We start from the raw sequence: 24,771 nt of genomic DNA, 5'->3' as shown, positions 1-24,771 counted from the left end.
TTTTTTGCCATTGTATATCCTCTTTGGAGAAATGTATGTTCAACGTATTTTGCCTATTTTTTTTAAAAAAATTTATTGAGATATATTCACATACCATAATCTAAAGTATACAATTGGTAGTTCACAGTATCATCATATAGTTGTGCATTCATCATCACAGTTGATTTTTAAACATTTCCATTACTCAAAAAACAGTAATTAGTATAAAAATAAAAGTAAAAATTTTCTGTAGCACATAATCTAACTCAACCTGTCTGCATAGCTCATTTAAACATTCGAAACACAGGGAGGCCAGAATAAGATGAGAACCTTTAATCCCGTATAGCTTAATGTAATGCCCAGAGTGTACTAAGCAGATAATCAAAAAGTATTGGCAAAGTCCCTTGAGGGATGGGAGAAAAAATATAGAACTATTAAACTTTACCACCAGGGAAACCCCTGATACTGTGTCAAACATTAGGGACAACCAAAACAATAGGTCAAGCCTTTGATCTTGAGGCTTGCTCTTGTGAAACTTATGTATATAGTGGAGAAGCTTAGCCTACCTATAGGTATGCCTGAGAGTTACTTCTGGAGGACCTCTTTTGTTGCTCAAATGTGACCTCACTCTCTCTAAGCCCAACTCTGCAAGCGAAATCATTGCCCTCCCCCCCTGCATGGGACATGACATCCAGGGGTGAAAGTCTCCTTGGTGGCGTGTGAGATGACTCCCAGGGATGTGTCTGGCCCTGGCACCATGAGATCAACAATGCCATCCTGACCAAAAGGGGGAAGAGAAGTGTAACAAGCTAGAGATTTCAAATAGAGTCAGTATGCTGCTCTTGAGGTCATTCTTATACAAGCTTCGGTTAGACATTGCTATTTATCATAGCTTACAAACTCCAGCCAAAACCATTCCAGCCAATCCAAAAGAATATCTAGGGCAATATATAAGATTGTACAAAGGTTCCTTGCAGTAGGCTCACATTCCAGAAACCTACACCTTCAGATGGTTCTCTGGACCATTTAAGTCCTGAAACCTAGAGAGCCCAGCCTTTCCAGAACCTCAGCTACTTCCATTCCCCTACCCTATATTATTGACCGCCCCTTCCAACATGAAAAAGTTAGAATGATCATAGCCCAAATACTCCTAAACAATAAAAGAAAGATCAAAAGTGATGGTGGAGAGAAGGGACAGGAGGGTGACTGAGGTGGTGATTCGGGAGTGTGGCTGGCCTGGCAGAGCCTTCTGCACCACAGGTGGCAGCCCTATTTGCAGAGGCTGAGGAACTGAGAGGCAGAAAGCTGGAGCCTGGCATGGAGCCACGGAGCCTGCAGGAGTGCATGGACCTGAGCCTGGGACTAGGAAGTAAGCCAGGCCATGTTCCTTCGTGCACTACCCTCACTACTGCAGCCCTGTGACTCGTAACTCACCCCACACTCACATGCCATGCAGCCAAACCCTGTCACCCACTCCCATTCGCTGCACTCCAGGCACCCCCCCCCCAGTATACCCCCAGTGCACCCCTCCTGAGCACAGCCTCCCCCCTCCCTGTTCCCTGCAGGCTGTTGCCAGCACATAAAGGCTGCAGGCACTAACCTCCATACCTACACTACCCTTGTCTCCACCCCCATAGTGTCACACAGCATCACTCCACCCCGCCTGAGCTCTGTGCATCTGTTTATGGCATTCCCAGGCTGACACATGCACACAGGCCCCCAGTCATTGGGCTCTGGGAACCACACTTTACATCAGTCCTAGAACTGCACATGCTCATGGCGCTCAGCTGCATTTCCCAGCTCTGAGAAAGTGCTATCCTGCGTAGCTGGGTCACATCTACCCCCAATCCACAAAGGCATAATGCCAACCTGCTGCCACAGCTCTATGCATGTGCACAAAGGGCCCCGTGCCTTAACCAGCGCACCCCAGGGTTGCACCCTCAGACTGGTCACCCACGCAGCTACATCCTCCCTGGCCACTGGGCACCCACGTTCACAAGCATCAGCATAACATCCCCAACCTGCACCTATACCTGTCCTGAAACAAATCACCACACTGAGTACCCACCCTGTGCCCTGCTCCCTGCTGTACAACCATCCTGCAAGCACAGGCCTAAGACTACTGAAAGAATTCAATTCCCCAAGTAAATCAAGTAAGATATTTACATGCCAAAAAGACGGCAGACGATCACTAAGCATATCGCAATGCAGACAGATGTAGCCCTGCCTAATGACCAAATTAAAACACCTGAGAAGACACAGATGCTGGAACAACTAATCAGGACTTCCTGGAAGATGGCGGCTTAGTAAGACGCGCGGATCTTAGTTTCTTCTCCAGGACACCTACTAGGGGAGTAGAAACGATACAGAAAGCGCCCAAAGTCACAACAGAGATAAAAAAGACAGCGTACCCCATCCTGGAACGGCTGGCTGGCTGAGAGAAGCAGCTCGGGTGAGATCGCCGAGGCGCGCGGGCCTTACCGGGCGGGGTGGCAAGCGGCCGGAGTTACTCCCTTCCCCCTTCCCGGGCCGGCTGGGAGAATTGGAGAGGTGGTCCCCTGAAACCAAGGCGACTGGCGCCCACACCACGCGCAGCCCCCGGACCAACTGAGAGAATTGGATCGGAAACCCCCAGGCCGCGGAGAACGGTGACCCCGTGACTCCCGGGGAACGTGCACTCTCTCGGGCGGGCCGCTGCCGCTGGCGCCCTCCCGCCACGCTTGTTGCCCAGGGCCGACTAGGAAATTCGGACGGGCTCTTTCCCTGGCTGCGGCGACCAGCAACCCTCCCTGCGTTCAGACCCCGGGCCGGCTCAAGCCGCTTCGGCTAGCGAACCCCCAGGACGGCGAGAGTTTTCCAAAGTTTAAGGTCCCACAGCACCTTTTACTGATGGGACCCGCAGACAAACGTGTGCCACGAGCGCCACCTACTGGGCAGGATAAGAAAAACAGAACCCAGAGATTTCACAGAAAAATATTACAACCTTGCTGGGTCCAACACCAAGAGAAATCTGAATAAATGCCCAGACGCCAGCAGCAGAAGATAACTGTCCACGCTCAAAAGATGGAGAATATGGCTCAGTCAAAGGAACAAACCAATAGCTCAAATGAGACACAAGAGCTGAGACAACTAATGCTGAATATATGAACAGAAATGGAAAACCTCTTCAAAAATGAAATCGATAAATTGAGGGAGGACATGAAGAGGACATGGGCTGAACATAAAGAAGAAATAGAAAAACTGAAAAAACAAATCGCAGAACTTATGGAAGTGAAGGATAAAGTAGCAAACATAGAAAAAATAATGGATAGCTACAATGATAGATTTAAAGAGACAGAAGATAGAATTAGTGATTTGGAGGATGGAACATCTGAATTCCAAAAAGAAACAGAAACTATAGGGAAAAGAATGGAAAATTTTGAACAGGGTATCAGGGAACTCAAGGACAATATGAACCGCACAAATATACGTGTTGTGGGTGTCCCAGAAGGAGAAGAGAAGGGAAAAGGAGGAGAAAAACTAATGGAAGAAATTATCACTGAAAATTTCCCAACTCTTATGAAAGACCTAAAATTACAGATCCAAGAAGTGCAGCGCACCCCAAAGAGATTAGACCCAAATAGGCGTTCTCCAAGACACTTACTAGTTAGAATGTCAGAGGTCAAAGAGAAAGAGAAGATCTTGAAAGCAGCAAGAGAAAAACAATCCATTACATACAAGGGAAACCCAATAAGACTTTGTGTAGATTTCTCAGCAGAAACCATGGAAGCTAGAAGACAGTGGGATGATATATTTAAAATACTAAAAGAGAAAAACTGCCAACCAAGACTCCTATATCCAGCAAAATTATCCTTCAAAAATGAGGGAGAAATTAAAACATTCTCAGACAAAAAGTCACTGAAAGAATTTGTGACCAAGAGACCAGCTCTGCAAGAAATACTAAAGGGAGCACTAGAGTCAGATACAAAAAGACAGAAGAGAGAGATATGGAAAAGAGTGTAGAAAGAAGGAAAATCAGATATGATATATATAATACAAAAGGCAAAATGTTAGAGGAAAATATTATCCAAACAGTAATAACACTAAATGTCAATGGACTGAATTCCCCAATCAAAAGACATAGAATGGCAGAATGGATTAAAAAACAGGATCCTTCTATATGCTGTCTACAGGAAACACATCTTAGACCCAAAGATAAACATAGGTTGAAAGTGAAAGGTTGGGAAAAGATATTTCATGCAAATAACAACCAGAAAAGAGCAGGAGTGGCTATACTAATATCCAACAAATTAGACTTCAAATGTAAAACAACTAATCAAAGATGTCCATTCAGCTCTACTTAATAAAATAAGTGGGATAGCAAGTGACATAAAGGAGATGAAGAAGACAGTAGAAGAGCATAAAGAGGAATTTGAAAGAATAAATAGAAAAATAGCATGTATCACGGAGATTAAAGGCTCTTGACCGAATAAAAAACGTACTAGAGGGATACAACACCAGATTTGAAGAGACAGAAGAAAGAATAAGTGATAATAGGGAGAACAGGATAATTGACTTCAGAAGACTCAAAAAAGCAAAGGGCAAAAAAGATGGAAAAAATGGAATAGGAACTCAGGGAAATGATAGACAAAACAAAGCACACAAATATAAAAATCATTGGTGTTCCAAGTGAGTAGTTTGAGTACTCCCTCAAGAGTAGTTGAGGCTATAATGGGGGAAAACTTCCCAACCCCTAAAGGATGTAAGTATACAAGTCAAAGAAACTCAAAGAACTCCTAACAGAATAAATCCATATAGGCCTTCCCCAAGGCATATACTAATTAGTTTGTCAAATGTTGAAGAGAAGCAGAAAATCCTGAAAGTGGTAAGAGAAAAATAATCTACTTCATACAAGCGAAATCACACAAGACTTGAGTTCAGTTCCCTGGAAGCAAGAAGGCAGTGGTATGATATGTTCAAGATCCTGAAAAAGAAAGACTTCCACCCAAGAATTCTGTACCCAGCCAAACTGTCCTTCAAAATTGAGGGAGAGATTAAAGTATTCAGAGATGAAGTAGTCCTGAAAGAATCTGTCAACAAGAGACCCAGCCCTAAAGGAAATACTAAAAGGAGTTCTGCTGGCTAAAAAAAAAAGACAGGATAGGGAGGTCTGGAGGAGGACACAGAATTGAAGAGTACCACTAAGGGTAATTTAAAGAATACAAAGAGAAAGAGGGAATAGAATATATAGATCTGATGAATAAAATAAAAAAAGATAAGATGGTAGAATCAAGAAACACATTTTCAGTAATAACTTTGAATGTTAACAGACAAAACTTACCAATCAAAAGGTATAGATTGGCAGAATGAATTAAGAAACATAATCTAGCCATATGTTGTTTACAACAGACTCATCTTAGACACAAGGATGCAAATAGATTGAAAGTGAAGGGATGGAAGAAGATTTCCCATGCAAGTTGTAACCAGAAGAAAGCATGAGTAGCTATACTAATATCTGACAAAATAGACTTTAAATGTAAAGACATAAGAGACAAGGAAAGACTAATTAAGGGGTCAATTCACCAAGAAGATATAACAATCATAAATGTTTATGCTCCCAATTAAGGAGCTCCAAAGTACGTGAGACAGACATTAGCAAAACTGAAGGGAACGATAGATGTTTCAACAATAATAGTAGAAGACTTCAATACACCACTCTCCTCTATAAATAGAACAACCAGACAGAAGATCAACAAGGAAATAGAGAAGTTAAATGACTTCATAAATGAATTAGACCTAACAGACATATATAGGCCATTGCACCCCAAAGCACAAGGTTATACATTCTTCTCTAGTGCTCATGGAACATTCTCGAGGATAGATCATATGCTGGGGCACAAAACAGGCCTTTATAAATATATAAAATACTGAGATTATTCAAAGCACTTCCTCTGATCACAATGGGATGAAGCTGGATCTCAATAACCATCAAAGAACGAGAACATTCACAAATATATGGAGATTAAATAACACTCTTAAACAACCAGTGGGTCAAAGGAGAAATCACCTGACAGAAATCAGAAGCTATCTGGAGATGAATGAAAATGAGAATACAACTTACCAGAACTTAGGGAATGTGGCAAAGGCTGTGCTGAGGGAAATTTATTGCCCTAAATGCTATTTTTAAAAATAAGAAAGAGCAAAAATTGAGGACTTAACAACAAACCTGGAGGAACTTGAGAAAGTACAACAAACTTCAAAGCAAATAGGAGAAGAGAAATAATAAAGATTAAAGCAGAGATAAATGAATGGGAGAACAATAGAAAGAATCAATAATTTGGTTCTTTGAGAAAATCAATAAAATTGATGGGCCACTAGCAAGACTGACAAAGAATAAAAGAGAGAGGATGCAAATGAACAAAATCAGAAATGAGAAGGAGTGTGTTACCACAGAACCCGAAGAAATAAAAGAAATCATAAAAGGATACTATGAACAACTATATACCAGCAAACTAGACAACTTAGATGAAATGGACAAATTCCTGGAGACACACAAACAAGCTACACTGACTCAGGAAGAAATAGCGGATCTCGATAAACCAATCCCAAGTAAAGAGATTTAATCAGTCATCAAAAATCTTCCTACAAAGAAAAGCCCAGGGCCAGTTGGCTTCATAGGGGAATTTTATCAAACATTCCAGAAAGAGCTAACACCAGTCCTGCTCAAACTTTTCCAAAAACTTCAGGAAAAAGAAACTCTACCTAATTAATTTTATGAAGCTAATATTTTAATACCAAAGCTAGGTAAAGATGCTACAAGAAAGGAAAATTATAGGCCAATCTCTCTAATGAATATAGATGCAAAAATTCTCAATAGAATACTAGCAAATTGAATCCAACAGCACATTAAAGGAATTATACACCATGACCAAGTGGGGTTTATGCCAGGAATGCAAGGATGGTTCAACACAAGAAAATCAATTAATGTAATAGAGCACATTAACAAATCGAAAGGAAAAAATCACATGATCATCTCAATTGATGCTGAAAAAGCATTTGACAAAATTCAGCAGCATCCTTTTCTATTAAAAACACTCCAAAGGATAGGAATCAAAGGTAACTACCTCAATATGATAAAGGGAATATATGAAAAACCCATAGCCAGCATCGTACTCAATGGTGAGACTGAAAGCTTTCTGCCAAAGATCAGGTAAAAGACAAAGATCTCCGCTGTCACCACTATTACTTAACATTGTGCTAGAAGTTCTAGCTGGAGCAATCAGGCAGGACAGAGAAATAAAAGGCATCCAAATTGGAAAGGAAGAAGTAAAACTCTCATTATTTACAGATGATATGAGACTATACTTGGAAGATCCTGAAAAACTACAGTAAAGTTACTTGAGCTAATCAACAAATTCAGCAAGGTGGCAGGATATAAAATTAATGTGCAAAAATCTGTAACATTAACTCATATAGTATCATCACAAAGTTGTATATTCATCATCATAATCATTTCTTAGAACATTTGCATCAATTCAGAAAAAAAAAGAAAACAGAAAAAAATTCATACATATCATCCTCCTTACCCCTCACTACCATTTCAATCTACTAAATTTATTTTAACATTTGTTCCCCCTATTATTTACTTATTTTTAATCCATATGTTTTACTTACCTGTCCCTAAGATAGATAAAAGAAGCATCAGACACAAGGTTTTCACAATCACAAAGTCACATTGCGAAAGCTATATCATTATACAATCATCTTCAAGAATGACTACTGGAACACAGTTCTACATTTTCAGGCAGTTCCCTCCAGCCTCTCTGTTTCACCTTAACTAAAAAGGTGATACCTATTTAGTGCGTAAGAATAACCTCCAGGATAACCTGTCGACTCTGTTAAGAATCTCTCAGCCATTGACACTTTATTTTGTCTCATTTCTGTCTTCCCCCTTTCGGTTGAGAAGGTTTTCTCAGTCCCTTGGTGCTGAGTCCCAGCTCATTCTAGGATTTCTGTCCCACGTTGCCAGGAAGGTCCACACCCCTGGGAGTCATGTCCCATACAGACAGGAGGAGGGCAGTGTGTTTGCTTGTCATGTTGGCTGAGAGAGAGAGGCCACATCTGAGCAACAAAAAAGGTTCTCTTGGGGGTGACTCTTAGACCTGGTTTTAAGTAGGCTTATCCTATCCTTTGCAGGGTTAAGTTTCATATGAACAGTCCCCAAGATTGGGGGCTCAGCCTATTGCTTTGGTTGTCCCCACTGCTTGTGAGAATATCAAGAATTCTCCACTTGGGGAAGTTGGATTTTCCCCATTTCTCACCATTCCCCCAAGGGGACTCTGCAAATACTTTTTTATTCACTGTTCAAATCCTTCTGGGAATTATCGAGGCATCACTCTGGACAAACCTACAAAATCTCATGCCCTACTCAAGGTTCCATGTACTTATGATGCTCAGTTAAGCTGTCCACATAAGTTATATTAGGAAATTCACTAGTCAAAGTATAAATTTTATACCAAATAAACATTTTTTGATTTAGTCTCACACATAAGTTAAAGTTTTAAAATATTAATTAGCATCTATATTCAGCACCCTGCGGTATTGACATTCCTTTGTTCTTCCTCAAACAAAAACATTTTTTAATTTGTACATTTCATCACTATCATTATACACTCTAGGTATTCCTAGATTATACCATCTCAGTCTTTATCATATATCTTTCCTTCTGATATCATTTGTTTCCCCAGGCTTCCTCCCTCTTTCATTCTACTCTGGCTTCATTCAGTGTTCTAACATTATTCTCACAGAATCTTATATGTTGCTGTAGGTATTCTTCAGGATTGGCTGGAGTGGTTTCAGTTGGGGTCTGACAAGTTATGATAGGTAGCAAGGTCTACCTGAAGCTTGTGTATGAGCAACCTCCAGAGTAGCCTCTCGACTCTATTTGAACTCTCTCTGCCACTGATACTTTATTAATTACACTTCTTTTCCCACTTTTAGCCAGGATGGAGTTGTCAATCCCATGGTGCCAGGGCTACTTATCCCTGGGAGGCATCTCCCCCACTCCCAGGGAGACTTTCATCCCTGCATATCATGTCCCATGTAGTGGGGAGGGCAATGATTTCACTTGCCGAATTGTGCTTAAGAGAGACTGAGGCCACATCTGAGCAACAAAAGAGGCCCTCCAGAAGTAACTCTTAGGCTAAGCTTCTCCCCTACCTGCATAAGCTTCACAAGTGCTATTGGAATTTAGGATTGTGTTGAATTTGTATATCGTTTTGGGTAGAATTGACATCTTTACAAAATTTAGTCTTCCAATCTATGAACATGGAATATCCTTCTATTTATTTAGATATTCTTTAATTTCTTTTAGCATTGTTTTGTAGTTTTCTGTTGATATTCTTTAATTCCTTTTAGCAGTGTTTTGTAGTTTTTGGTGTGTAAGTCCTTTATATACTTGCTTAAGTTAATTCAGTTTTACTTACTTTGTAGTTACTGTTGTAAATGGATATTTTTCTTGATTTTATTCTGAGATTGCTCACTACTGGTGTCTAGAAGCACTACTGATTTGGGGGTATTGGTCTTGCACCCTCCCACTTTGCTGAATTTATTAGGTTTAGTAGCTTTGTTGTAGATTTTTTGGGATTTTCTCTATATAGGATCATGCTTTCAACAAATAATGAAAGTTTTACTTCTTCCTTTTCAATTTGTATACCTTTTATTTCTAGCCTAATTGCTATGTCTGCAACTTCTAGTACAATGTAGAATAACAGTGATGACAGTGGGTATCTTTGTCTTTTTCCAGATCTTAGTGAAAAAGCTTTCCAGAAAGGATGCTGGATTTTGTCAAATGTTTTTCTGCATCAATAAAGATGATTATGCACTTCCCCCTTTGATTTGTTAATGTTATTATAATAATGTTAGTATAATAATGTTATTATATCAATTGATTTCTTATGTTGAACCACCCTTACATACCTGTGATAAATCCCACTTGATCATGGTATATCGTTCTTTTAATGTGCAGTTAAATTTGATTTTCCAAAATTTTGTTGAGGATTTTTCCATCTGTATTCATTAGAGAAATTAGTGTGAATTTTCTGGTAGTATCTCTGTCTGGCTTTGGTATTAGAGTGATGTAGGCCTCATAGAATGAATTAGGTAGTGTTCCTTTCTGTTTAACTTTTTAGAAGACTTTGAGTAGGATTGCTAATAATTATTCTTGGAATACTTGTTAGAATGCAGCTGTGAAGCCATCTGGTCCTTGGTTTATTTTTTTAGGATTTTTGGTGACTAATTCAGTCTCTTTATTTGTAATTGCTCCATTGAGATCTATTTCTCCTAGAGTCAGTCTGGGTAATTTGCTTATTTCTAGGTATTCTTCCATTTCATCTAGGGTTGTTTAATTTGTTGGCATACAGCTATTCCTAGTATTTTCTCATAATCCTGTTCATTTCTGTGGAGTCGTTTCCAATTTCATTTGCACACTGTCAGTTTAGCTAAAGGTTTGTCAATTTTGTTGATCTTATCAAAGATAGGCTTTGTTAATTCTGTTTTTTTTTAATTTTCTTTCATTTATTTCTGCTCTGCTGTTTATTTCTTTCTTCTGCTTGTTTTCAGATCGTTTTCCATTCTTTTTCTATTTCTTCCAAGTGTCCAATTAGGTCTTTTTTATTTTTTTTTATTTTTTTTTATGGGCAGGCACCAGGAATCGAACCTGGGTCCTTGGGCATGGCAGGCAAGCGTTCTTGCCTGCTGAGCCACTGTGGCCTGCCCTCCAATTAGGTCTTTGATTTTAGTTCTTTTGTCTTTTTTCTTTGTGGGGGGAGTGCTGCAGTGGTGTTGGTGGTACAGGGGCCAGGAATCGAACCCAGGTCCCCTGCATGGTGGGTGAGCGGTCTACTACTGAACCACCTGTGCATCCCTACTTTCTTCTTTTTTAATGTAGGCATCTAGGGCTATAAATTTCTCTCTCAGCATTGCTTTCACTCTATCCCATAAATTTTGATAGGCTGTCTTCTCATTTTAATTTATCTCAAGATATTTACTGATTTCCCTTGTGATTTCTTGTTTGACCCACTGATTGTTTAAGAGTGCATTAAGCTTCCATGTATTTGTGAATTTTCCAGTTCTTGTCTGTTATTGATATGTCACCTTCATTCCACTGTGATCAGAGAAGATGCTTTATAATTTATAAACATATATAAATTATGTGTTTATAATTTCAGACTTTTTAAATATATTGAGACTTGTTTTGTGACCCAGCAAGTGGTCTGTCCTGGAGAAGAATGTGTATCCTACTGTTTTTTAGTATACATTGTTCTGTATATGTCTGTTTAGGTGTTGTCATTTATTATATTATTCAAGATCTCTGTTTCTTACTGTTCTTCTAAATGTTCTCTAATGATGAAAGTGGTGTATTGAAGTCTCCAACTATTATAGTAAAGGTGTCTTATTTCTCCCTTCAGTTTTGCCAGTGTTCCCTCGTGCATTTTGCAGCACTTTGGTTAAGTACATAAATATTTGATTGTTATTTCTTCTTGGTGGATTGACTTTTTATTAATACGTAGTGGCCTTCTTTGTTTCTTATAACAACTTTTCACTTAAAGTCTGTTTTATCTGATACTAGTATAGCTACCCCAGCTTTATTTTGGTTACTATGTGTATTTTTCTGCTAGCTGTGATAATGCAATATACAGAAACTGGAATGACTTTTATAAAGGGAAATTTTAAAAGTTATGAGTTTACAGTTCTCAGGAAGTAAAAGTGTCCAAATTAAGGCACCAACAACAGGTTACCTTCACTCAAGAAAGGCCAATGGCCAGGAACACCTCTGTCAGGTGGGAAGTCATGTGTCTGGCATCTGCTGGTCCCTTGCCCCTGGGCTTCGTTGCATTCAGCCCCTGTTGCTGTTGGGGTTCCTGACTTTGCTTCTCCAGGGCTGGCTCTCATCTCTTTGCTTCCCTTGGCTCTCTCCAGGTTCTGCCTTGCTTAACATTTCATGGCAACACCTGCTGGGCCTCAAGCATCTCCAGTCATCCATGTGTCTGTTCTCCACATGTCCACATCAGTGTCAGCTCTGCTGTGAAGTTTCTGTTGGCTTTAAGGCTTCCGTCCTTTCTCTAGACTCTGTTGTTTCTGAGGTTTCTCCCAAATATTTCCTCTATTGTCTGAAAATGTTTTAATTTCTCCCTCATTTTTGAAGGACAGTTTTGTTGGATATAGAATTCTTGGTTGGCAGTTTATCTCTTTTAGTAATTTAAATATATCATCCAACTGTCTTCTCGCCTCCATGGTTTCTGGTGAAAATCTACGCATAGTCTTATTGGGTTTCCCTTGTATGTGATAGATTGCTTTTCTCTTGCTGCTTTCAAGATTCTCTCTTTCTCTTTGCTGACATTCTGATTAGTAAGTGTCTTGGAGTACGTCTATTTGGATCTGTTCTCTTTGGGGTACGCTGCACTTCTTGGATCCGTAATTTTAAGTCTTTCATAAGAGTTGGGAAATTTTCAGTGATAATTTCCTCCATTAGTTTTTTTCCTCCTTTTCCTTTCTCTTCTCCTTCTGGGACACCCACAACACGTATATTCATGCGCTTCATATTGTCCTTCAATTCCCTGAGTCCCTGCTCATATTTTTCCATTTTTTCCCCTATAGTTATTGTTTCTTGTCAGATTTCAGATGTTCCATCCTCCAGTTCACTAATCCTATCCTCTGCCTCTCGAAATCTACCATTGTAGGTTTCCATTGTTGTTTTCATCTCTTCTACTGTGCTTTTCATTCCCATAAGTTCCATGATTTGTTTTTTCAGACTTTCCATTTCTTCTTTCTTCCTTGCCTTCTTTATATCCTCCCTCAATTCATTGATTTGGTTTTTTGATGAGGTTTTCCATGTTTGTTCGTATATTCTGAATTAATTGTTTCAACTCCTGTATCTCATTTGAATTTTTGGTTTGTTCCTTTGAGCCATATCTTCAATTTTCCTGGTGTGATTTGTTATTTTTTGCTGGCATCTAGACATTTAATTACCTTAACTAGTTTAGTCTGGAGATTGCTTTCACTTCTTTTACCTAGGGTTTTCTTGCTGTATGAATTTGTTGTCTCTCTGTTTTTGACATTCAGTTCAGCTTTTTCTGGACCTCTAGCTTAGGTTTTGTTTAACGGAGAATTTTTCAGTTCTTGTTTTCTTGTTTCTTGCCCTGCTTGTATGGTGCCTCTCCCCTCCCTCACCCTTAGGATGGTCTACGTAGGTATTATCACCCCAGCTGGATTTTCCCAGACCACACTGGCCTCCTGTCAGGGGGCAGGAGTCACCTGTGTCGGTTTTCCCTGAGGGTGAGACCCAGCAGGATGAAAGACTTTCCTGTGAATTCTCTGGGCTCTGTTTTTCTTATCCTGCCCAGTATGTGGTGCTTGTCTACCTGCGGGTCCCACCAGCATAAGATGATGCGGTACCTTTAACTTTGGCAGACTCTCCCTGCTGGAGGCGTGGTGGAGACGGAGGAAAGGTTGTAGGCTGGTTTTAATAGCTTCAAATTACCAAGCCCTGGTGTTTGAATTCCTTGAGGGAGGGATTCCACCTGAGTTGGGCTTCACCCCTCCCTTGGGGAAGGCACAGGCTCCAGACAAGCCCCGAAAGGAGCTTGTTTCTGCCTATGCCTGGGGCAGTTCAGCCTGAGAGGCCCTGCCACTGAATCCAGAGGGTAGCAAGCCTTTGTAGAAGCACAGCTGCAAAAACCTCTGTTTCTTTTCTTTTTTTCTTTTTCCACTAGCCCAGAGACCTCTGCTTTGACCAGGTTTACCTGAGCTGGGGGCCTACTTTTAGTAGTTCGAATTTGTTAATTAATGCCACAATTGGCGTTTGTTGGTCTCAGCCCCTGCTGCTGTTAAAGTCTCTTTCCTTTCCCCTCTGGGACGCAGCCTGTTGGGGAGGGGCACCAGCTGTCATGGCTTGGGAAACTCACAGTTCTGGGGAGGCTCGCAGCTGGTCCAGACTTGGGTACACTGTGTGTCCCGTCACTGATGTGCCCCCTGGAGCTGTTCTGTACTGTTTCTGGTTATTTAGTAATTGTTCTGGAGAACGAACTAAAATGCGCACATTCCTAAGCCACCATCTTGGCCCCTCTCCATATTTGCTCTTTTAAAGGATTCCAGTAAACTAATTAAGAACCAGCTGGAATGGGTGGAGTCACATCTCCATCTAATCAAAGTTAATATCCACTATTGGGTATGCCACGTCTCGATGGAGATAATCTAATAAAAGACCCCAACCTACTTTATTAAATCAGGATTAAGAGAAATGGCTGCCTTCACAAAATGGAATCAGGATTAAAACATGGCTTTTCTGCGCTACATATTATTTTCAAACTGGCACAATGTGCATTAATTATCTTTTTCCATCCTTTCACTTTCAGTCTGTTTGTATCTTTGGGCTCAGTTTTGTTGTCTCTTGTATTCAATATTTAGCTGGATCATGCTTCTTTATCTGTTCTACCAAACTGTCTAATTTTGGTTTAATCCCTTAACTTTCAGTATTATTACTGTAAAGGCAGTACTTATTTCAGCCGTTTTGACCTTTTGTTTTTTTTTGTCATACCTTTTTTGCATCTTCCTTAATTTCAGTCTCCTTTTTCTGTGTATATTTGTGATGTATCTGTGTATCTTTTGTGATGTATCTCATTGATCCTTTTCTCATCTGTTTCAGTATGTTTTTAAAATACTATCTTTGTGGTTACCCTTGGTATTACACAACAGATTATACCCTTTGTATTATGCAATTTAAGTCTAACTTATGAATTTGGAAAAAAACACTACAACTTAACTTCAGTAGCATACATTGTCTCTGTTCCCATATCCCTCCATTTCCTCTTAATAAAGTTTTTTTTCAATTTTTTTTATCATTTTGTATTTATTATTTACATGGTAAAAAGAATTAAATCTATATTTTTCACAATATCATATAGCTATGCATTTATCATCACAATCGACTTTTTTTTCTCTTTTTTCTCAGAAAAATAACATATATACAAAAAAGCAATACATTTTAAAGCACAATGAAACAGTTGTAGAACAGATTCAGATTTTGGTATGGATTACAATTCCACAATTTGAGGTTTTTACTTCTAGCTGCTATGATATACTAGAGACTAAAAGAAATATCAGTATAATGATTCAGCAATCATACTCATTTGTTAAACCCTACCTACAAATTCCACCATCCCCTTTGATCTTTTTTTATTTTTTAACTTTTTTTATTGTATAACATATATACAAAGCAAATAAATTAAAAAGCAATGGTTTTCAAAGCACTCTTCAAAAAGTGGTTACAGGATAGATTCCAAAGTTTGTAGTATGCATTCATATTCATTTGTTAAGTCCTATCTTCTGTATATAATTCCACCATCACCTTTGATCCTTCCATACCTCTCATTGGGGTTGTTTGGGCTATAGGAGTTCTCAATCTTTGATATTGGAAGGGTCTGTTACCAATATAGGGTAGGGAGATGGAACTGTCTGATGTTCTGAAGAGGCTGGGCTAGCTTTCAGGACTTATCTGGGCCAGGGACCCATCCAGAGGTTGTATGTTTCTGGCAAATTTTCTAGTGCCTGGAACCCTTGTAGAATCTTATAAATTGCCCTATGTGTTCTTTAGGATTGGCTGGAATAGTCCAGGTTGGGGGTTGGCTGGTTATGATAGGTAGCAAGGTCTAACTGAAGCTTGCGTATGAGCAACCTCCAGAGTAGCCTCTTGACTGGTAGCAAGGTCTAACTGAAGCTTGCATATGAGCAACCTCCAGAGTAGCCTCTTGACTCTATTTAAACTCTCTCTGCCGCTGATGCTTTATTAATTACACTTCTTTTCCCCGTTTTGGTCAGGATGGAATTGTTGATCCCATGGTGCCAGGTTTGGATTCATCCCTGGGAATCTCCCACGTCGCCAGGGAGACTTTTACCCCTGGATGTCATGTCCCATGTAGGGGAAAGGGCAATAATTTCACTTGCAGAGTTGGGCTTAGAGAGACTGAGGCCACATCTGAGGGACAACAGAGGTCCTCCAGAAGTAACTCTTAGGCATGCCTAAGTCTAAGCTTCTATGCTGTCTACATAAGCTTCAGAAGAGTAAGCCTCATGATCTTGGGCATGGCCTATTGATGTGGGTGTCCCTAAAGTTCGACACAGTATCAGGGGATTCCCTGATGGTAAAGTTTAATAGTTCCATATTCTTTCTCCCCTCCCTCAGGGGACTTTACCAATACTTTTTGATTATGTAGTTAATATACTCAAGGATGTTTCCAGGCATTACAATAATCTATACAGGATTAAAGGAGCTGTTTCTCAATCTGTGCTGTCTGTGTTTCAGTTGTTCAACTGAGCTATACAGATAGGTTGAATTAGATTATGCACTACAGAAATTTTCAGTTCCAGGTCAAATAAACTTTTTTCCATTGGTCTCAAAGAGTATGTGTGGTTCTAAAATGTAGACACTGTCTTCCTTACCCCTATTACTTTAACCCCAACCTGTTTGGCTTTGTTCTTATCTCTAAATATCAGGTTATATATATATAAAACAGCCTCTCAAAATCCAGAAATATTAATCACCACTCCAGATTTAATGTGTCTGCTCTAAAAGCTTACAATCTAGGCCCCTGTTTTCTATAAGCATTTTCTAAAGGTGACCATACCATTGTTGTTCTTTTGTTTCTGGCTTATTTTGTCTCACCAAATGTCCCACATGTTCATTCATATCATTGCATACCTCATGAATTTGTTCCTTTTGTAGCAGCACAACCTTTGTTCATAAGTATACACCATCATTCACCAATCTACTTCTCTGTCAGTGCATCCTTCAGCCATCTGCATTCATCGGGCATCATGAAGAGGGCCCTAAGTCCACAGTCCATCAACATTCTCAATTTTACATCTTTTCATTGTTCCTGAGACAGAAAACCAATAAATACACTCTTATCAAATAGGAAATCTTAACCTCCTCTTAACTCTTGTCCCTCACGCCATTATTTACCTCTGCTGCTGCTGTGGTGGTGCTGATTCCTTCTGAACATAACTCATAGCATGTAATAGTTTTCCCCCTGTACGCTGGACTTAAACACTCGTTATACAAGAATCATATCTTTGAAGTAATTCTTACAAGAACTCATTCATATTCCTAGTGTGAGTTAGTGGGACTTGTAGGCCTTTACAACCCCTTTCAATCTTGTTCATCTTCAATATGGTAATATTACTTCTCGACCCACTAGAGAATTACCTTCACTCCTATCTGTTCCCTTACATTGGAGTTCAACATCATTACTTAACAGTTCACCTGTCTCTAGCTTCTATGTATCTCTAAATCCCCCATATTCTGTATTATAACTTTCTATTTTCCCTCTTTCTCTTTGTTTTCTTTAAATTACCCTTAGTGTCACTCTTCAATTCTCTGCTCTCCTCCAGACCTCCCTCTCCTGTCTTTTTTTTTTTTTCCAGCTTGCAGAACTCCTTTTAGTATTTCTTGTAGGGCCAGCCTTTGTTGACAAATTCTTTCAGAACTTCTTTGTCTATGAAAGCTTTAATCTCTCTCTCAGTTTTAAAGGACAGTTTGGCTGGGTACAGAATTTTTGTCTGGAAGTCTTTCTCTTTCAGGATCTTGAATATATCATACCACTGCCTTCTCACCTCCACAGTGCTAGTTGAGTAGTCTGAACTTTGATTTCCCATGTATACAGTAGATTGTTTTTCCCTTGTTGCTTTCAGGATTTTCTGCTTCTCTTCAACATTTGAGAAACTGATTAGTGTGTGCCTTGAGGAAAGCCTATTTGGATTTATTCTGTTTGGAGTTCTTTGACTTGTATATTTATGTCCTTTATGAGGGCTGGGACGTTTTTCCCTATTATATCCTCAACTACTCTTGCTAGCCCTTTACTCCCCTCTTCTCCTTCTGGGGCACCAGTGATTCTTTCATTTGTGCACTTTGTTTTGTCTGTCATTTCCCTGAGTTCCCATTCAGTTTTTTCCATCTTTTTTGCCATTTGCTGTTTTGAGTTTTGGAAGTAAATTATCCTGTAATCTATATCACTTATTCTGTCTTCTATCTCTTCAAATCTGGTGTTGTGTGCCTCTAGTATGTTTTTTATTTGGTGCACAGAGTCTTTAATCTCTGTGATATCCGCTATTTTTCTATTTATTCTTTCAAATTCCTCTTTGTGCTCTTCTACTTTCTTCTTGATCTCCTTTATGGCATTTGCTATCCTGCTTATTTTATTAAGTAGAGCTGTACGAACATCTTTGATTAGTTGTTCCAACGTCTGTGTCTCCTCAGGTGTTTTAATTTGGTCATTAGGCAGGGCTGTATCTGTCTGCATTGTGATATGCTTAGCGATCTTCTGCTGTCTTTGTCGCATGTAGGTATCTTGATTTACTTTGGGAGTTTTATTTCTTTCAGTAGTCTAAGACCTTGTGTTTGCAGGATGGTTGTACAGCAGGGACCAGGGCATGGGGTGGAGCACTTAATACAAGGATTTGTTTCAGGGCAGGTATGGGCGCAGGCTGGGGATGTTAAGCTGGTGCTTGTGAACATGCGTGCCCAGCAGCAAGGGAGGATGTAGCTGTGCGGGTGCACCAGTCTGGGGGATGTAACCCTGGTATGTGCTGGTCTAAGGCATGGGGCCCTTTGTGCACATGCGTAGAGCTGTGGCAGCAGGTTGGCTTTATGCCTTTGTAGATTGGGGGCAGATGCAGATGTGACCTGACTGTGTAGATCAGCACTTGCTCAGAGCTGGGAACTGAGGCTGAGGGTTGTACGCATGTGCGGTTCTAGGACTGTTGTAACGTGCAATTCCCAGAGCTGAATAACGTTATTGGGGGTCTGTGGGCATGCCTGGGCCTGGGAATGCCATAAACGGATGCACTGAGCTCAGGGAGGGCAGGGTGAGGCTATGCTACACTATGGGGTGGGGTGCGGGTATAGCCTCGGTATGGTAGTTAGTGCCCACAGCCTTTATGCACTGGCAACAGCCTGCAGGGAACAGGGAGGGGGGAGGTAGTGCTCGGGAGTGGTGTAGGAGAGGTGGGTTGGGCTGTACTTGGGGTGGGGGTCAGGCATGTGCAGTTGGGTCTGGTGAGGTGGGGGTGCCTGGAGCATGGGGAATAGGAGTGAGTGAGGAGGCTCAGGTGAGTAGGGTGTGTGGTGAGTTACCACCGGTCAAGGGGCTGTGCCAGTGAGGGTAGCATGCCCAAGGAACACAGCCTGGCTTGCTTCATGGTCCCATGTACCCATCCGTGCACTCCTGCAGGCTCCACTGCTCCGCGCCTCCACGCCTCTCTGTTCCTCTGCCTCTGCAACTAGGGCTGTCACATGTGGTACAGAAGGCTCTCCCAGGTCAGCTGTACTCCCGAATTGCTGCCTCAGTCACCCTCCTGTCCCTTCTCTAACTTTTCCATGGAGCAAGGCTAATCTCAAGCTGCTCTAGTCGGCCGTATTCCTGAAAGTACCCCTTTATATAGTTTTTGTCCCACAATTATTTTGTATGTTTTGTATGTCCATTATCAGAAAATATGATTATTTCTTTTTAAATTGTATTTTAATTCTTATAGGAATTAACGAGTAGAGTTATCTATTGAAGATACAGTACTATTCAATATTGCATTTAACCATTTAATTAACTTTACTGAAGATCTTCACTTTTTCATGCCATTCCAAATTACTTTTTCTTGTCTTTTCCTTTCAACCTTAAGAATTCCCTTTATCAATCTTGTAAGGAGGACTTTTGGTTGTACAAACTTTCTCAGTTTATCTGTGAATGTTTTAAATTCTCCCTCATATTTGAAGGGCTGATTTTGCCAGAAAATTCTCAAATATTCTTTCTGCCTTTTTTTCCTTCTCTTTCTCGGACTCCCATAATGCACGTTCGTATGTTTCATGTTGTCCCACAGATGCCTTAGGATTTGCTCACTTTTTTTCATTCTTTTTTCTTTCTTCTCTTCTGTCTATATTTTGATTGTCCTGTGTTCCAGTTTGCTAATTCTTGTACTTATTCAAATCTGAACATCTCTAGTGCACTTTTAATCTTTATTGTACTTTTCACCACAAGTACAGGTACATTCCTTTGTAAACTTGCTCATTCTTTTTGTCCTGTGTTGTAGTTTGCTATTTTTTATATATACTCATATACAATGTAATCATTCAAAGTGTACAGTTAGTGGTTCACAATATCATCGTATAGCTGTGTATGTGACTTATTTTTCTTTTTTGTGAAAAATAACGTACAAAAAAGCAATAAATTTCTGGCGGGCCGCGGTGGCTCAGCGGGCAAGAGTGCTTGCCTGCCATGCCGGAGGACCCCGGTTCGATTCCCGGCCCTAGCCCATGTAAAAAACAAACAAACAAACAAAATATAATAAAATAAGAAAATGTTTAAAGATGTTTCCCTTTCTTCCATCCTTCCTTCCTTCTCTGTCTTTCTTTCTTTCCTTCCCTTCCTCCCTCTCTCTTTAAAAAAAAAAAAATTAAAAAAAAAAAAAAAAAGCAATAAATTTCAAAGCACAGTATAATTAGTTGTCGAACTTATTTCAGAGTTTGGTATGGGTTACAATTCCAGAATTTTAAGTTTTTATTATCATTGTTCTAAGGTACTGGAGACTAAAAGAATTATCAGTATAATGATTGAGCAACCTTACTCGTTTGTTAAACCCTGCTTTCTCTGTATAAGTCCACCATCACCTTGGATCTTTCTTCCACTTTTTAGGGGTATCTGGGCTATGCCTGTTCTAACTTTTTCATGTTAGAAGGGGCTGTTGATAGTATGGGATGGTGGATGGAACTAACTGATGTTCTGGAGAGGTTGGCCCCTCTACATTTCAGGATGTATCTGGTCCAGGGACCCATCTGGACGTTGTAGGTTTCCGGAAAGTTACCCTAGTGCATGGAACCTTTGTAGAATCTTAAATAACGCCCTCGGTGTACTTTAGGATTGGTTGCAATGGTTTGGGTTTGGCTTGGCAAGTTATGATAGGTAGCAATGTCTAACTGAAACTTGCATAAGAGTGACCCCCCCCCCCCCCAGTATCCTCTTGACTTTTCTTTCTAATGTATTTTTGATGGTCATTATTGAATCTTTTGTCCCCATAATTTTTTTTTGTTTTAATGTTTTAGCTCTAAAGCAACCATTAGTTTATTTTTATTCATATTTTGCTTCATGTCCTTTAATTGACTTTGATTTGTTTGAACATCTTTGATTAGTTTTTTTCGTTATTTCCTTGACTGACCCATGTCTTCCTTTTTCTTAGTATAGTTGGTCATTTTTTTTGCTGTCATTTGGGCATCTGTTTTTTTGATGGGCTAACTCTAAGAGTTTTATCCTTCTTCCAGGATTTTATTGTAGATTAGCTATGTTTTAAGGCTCTCCTTTGATGCTGTACCTGTAGAGTAGCCACATTTAATTGTTCATATTTTCTCAGCTCTTCATCTGATTCTTGACCTGCATAGGTAGTACAACTTTTAAGATTGCCTCCTTTTATGTGCATTTGTTTCATCTCCAGGAAGAAGTTTCCTTTCTCTTCTTTTTCTGGAAATCCTGATCTGTTGTTTAACTTTTCTCCCCCACATTATTTTTCATTTCTGGGACTCATTTTTTCTGTAGAGCAGTTCATTCCCCCTACCCCTTTCTTTCTGTGAGCCTTTTCTGCCTTTGGTTACTTCCTTGTTAGCATACCCCACCCCTGTGGAACCAAATGGGTCACTGTTGAAAAAAAATTTTTTTTTAGGTGATCCAACAGAGATGGGAATGAGTATATGCACCTCTTAGCAACAGTTCTGTTTCCAGGAGCCCGTTTGCCAGCCACTTATGTTCAGCCCTCAGTCTCTGTGGACTTGGTTGGGGTCTACTTGGTGCTGTGAGTTGCTTTATAGTCTAATCCACGGCAAGAGGACCCCAAGCTCTGCTGCCTGTTTGACTCTTAAGCTGATGCAAGACTGAGGCGGGGGCAGGGGGTGTGGAATCCGGACTGGCAGGTCCTGGGTGTAGATCCCCTACCTTTTTTTCCCAACTTAGCATGTGTGGAGTCCTCTAGTTCCTATTGTCATCCAGAGTTCCAAATAGGATTTGTCCTTTTATTAGTTGTTTCAAGCTCTCCTTACCCACTTAATTTATAACAGGCATCTTTCTTCATGTCTGCTAAAGGTTAAACAATTAAGTGTGTCCCATCCTTTTTTGAGAAGCTTGTCATACCTCAGTTCTTATTGGACCAGGAAGTTATTTTGTAGATTCCATCTTTTTCTTATTGAGATGGAAGCTAGTCTCTTGGGTTTTCCTCATTCTGAGCAGAAATAGAATTGAAATCTCAGTTCTTTTAATAATTCCATAAAAGACTGGACTACATACTCTGAGGTCCCTGTATAATAAAAAAATTGATATTTTTATATATGTTCATCTTAGAAAGCTGTTTTCAGCTCCTTGTAATTAGAAGTATCTGAGCATTGAGCGAACCACCTAGTATCCTGACTTCATTACCTTTTATGTGTTAGCGATGGAACATTCTCCAGTTCTGATTTCTTAAGGAGTGTGCGTAAAGATCTTTTCACAGCCTACTCCCCTAAAACCCCCCTCCTGGCCATACAGACTACTGGCCTTCCAGTGTGGGCTCAACACGCAACTCACATCCTGGCTTTTGATAACCTTTAGTACTGTATAAGATCAAACTATTTTTACTAGGAAAAGTTATAAAAGTGAGGTAAGTATTAAACAGAACTGTTGCTGAAATACTGGTTTAAAATGTTTTTTATTCCTTTTTCAGGGTATCTCACTGGCAGATATCCCACTTCTTCCCAGCAATAACAATGATGGCATGAATTCTTCACATTACAATGCAGACTTTAGCCAGGCTATTAGTCATGATGTGAGTCTCCATGAGGCCATATTGTTGTGCTCCGATAATACATTTAGAAGAGATGCAGTAATAAGGACTTCACAGCCGCATGAACTTTTCCTGCAATTAAACTCTTCCACCAGTCCTGAGCAGATCCTTCCTGCAACTAATTTGACAGGATTTCTTCAACCTGTTGACAATCAGATGCGGAATCTAAGAAGCCAGGACCTTCTATATGACCTTGATGTAAGCATATTCGATGAGATAAATTTACTGTCTTTGGCTATGGAAGAAGGTTTTGATCCAGTAGAAGTTTCTCAGCTTTTAGAAGAACCAGATTCTGATTCTGGGCTCTCCTTAAATTCAAGTCGCTGTAACACCTCTGTCACAAAGTCTGATTCCTCTCACTGTATGTGTGAAGGTGCTACAGGTCATACTAATGATCTTGAATCTGTTTTCCATGACTTAGGAGCTGTAGGAGGCTGTTACCCAGAGCCCCACAAACTTTGTCACATGGACCAGAGTGATTCTGGTTTACATGAAGAACTTGCATTTCAACAAATATTTCATAACCACACTTACCACTTACAGCCAGGTGCACTGGAATCCAGTTCTGAATCTCTTTCATGGCCAGGGAAGTCTCAAAAGATAAGGAATCGATACCTTGATGACACAGATAGAAACTTAAGCCGTGATGAACAACGTGCTAAAGCTCTGCACATTCCTTTTTCTGTAGATGAAATTGTCCGCATGCCTGTTGATTCTTTCAACAGCATGCTAAGCAGATACTATCTGACAGACTTACAAGTGTCACTCATCCGTGATATCAGAAGAAGAGGGAAAAATAAAGTAGCAGCTCAGAACTGTCGTAAACGCAAATTAGATGTAATTTTGAATCTAGAAAATGCTGTATGTAATTTGCAAGCAAAAAAGGAAACCCTTGAGAGAGAGCAGGCCCAGTGCAACAAATCTATTCACATAATGAAACAGAAACTGCATGAGCTTTATCACGATGTTTTCAATAGGTTAAGGGATGACCAAGGTAGGCCAGTCAGCCCAAACCAGTATGCTCTTCAGTGCACCCATGATGGGAGTATTTTGATTGTACCCAAGGAATTGCTGCCATCAGGCCACAAAAAGGAAAACCGAAAGGGAAAACGAAGAAGTGAGAGAAGAAATTGAAGATGGACTCCCATCTGGATTACAATCACTGAAACTTAGCTTAAGTTAAACTTAATGACTGGAGTTTTATATACAAAATGTAACATATCTTCAAGGACTACTATTGAAATCACCCCGTTAATGCTACATTTTGAAGGTTATATAGACCTAAGAAGTAAAAATCAGATTTCTGGGAAATTTGGTGAAGCTACAGCTTTTTGCAAAGTATTCCCAACTGCAGTCAACTATGTTCAAATATAGTACCTGAAAACCTGGTAGCCATTTTTATAGTAAATGGGCCCTTCCAAGAACAAACATTGCACATCTAAATTGTAAGGTATTTTATGACTTGAAATGCCTTAACATTTTCATTTAGCGGTAGCACTGAAGTATAGGTGGGTAACTTTTCAAGAGCTATTTTAATTCTACTTAATTTATAGCCTTTTCTTTCTTTAAAAATAAATTTTATACTTAAATTTATAAAGTCTCCATTTTATGCTGATATTCTAATTTGATGGCATCCTTCCAGAATACCCATATTCAGGTATGTATATTCAGGTATGTAGGTGGAAATCTAGCAAGTAGAATGTCATGCTGTGTTTTATAAACATACACAAATTGATGAGACTTAAACTAAATTGAGGCCAACTTAGTAATGCCCTAGCTGATATAAAGCAAAACTCAAGGGCGGTCCAACGGTGGCTCTGTGGTAGAATAACTGCCTGCCATGCCAGAGACCCGGGTTGGATTCCTGGAGCCTGCCCATGTGAAAAATAAAAACCCAAATACATGGCC

The 24,771-nt window shown here is 39.9% G+C and overlaps 1 protein-coding gene across 1 annotated transcript in view; it reads left to right on the top strand.

Moving 5' to 3' along the window:
- Nucleotides 1–24,460, top strand: part of NFE2L3 (NFE2 like bZIP transcription factor 3) — a 95,363-nt gene extending 70,903 nt beyond the window's left edge. The window contains exon 4 of the mRNA XM_077121277.1: nt 22,744–24,460. Coding sequence (XP_076977392.1) covers nt 22,744–23,997 — 1,254 coding nt within the window. The 3' untranslated portion in view covers nt 23,998–24,460. The remainder of the gene's footprint in view (nt 1–22,743) is intronic.
- The last annotated feature ends 311 nt before the right edge of the window (nt 24,461–24,771 follow it).

The sequence above is a fragment of the Tamandua tetradactyla genome, chromosome 1 (assembly GCF_023851605.1).
Source record: "Tamandua tetradactyla isolate mTamTet1 chromosome 1, mTamTet1.pri, whole genome shotgun sequence".
NCBI lineage: Eukaryota > Metazoa > Chordata > Mammalia > Pilosa > Myrmecophagidae > Tamandua > Tamandua tetradactyla.
This window is presented reverse-complemented; position numbering and strand designations above follow the sequence as displayed.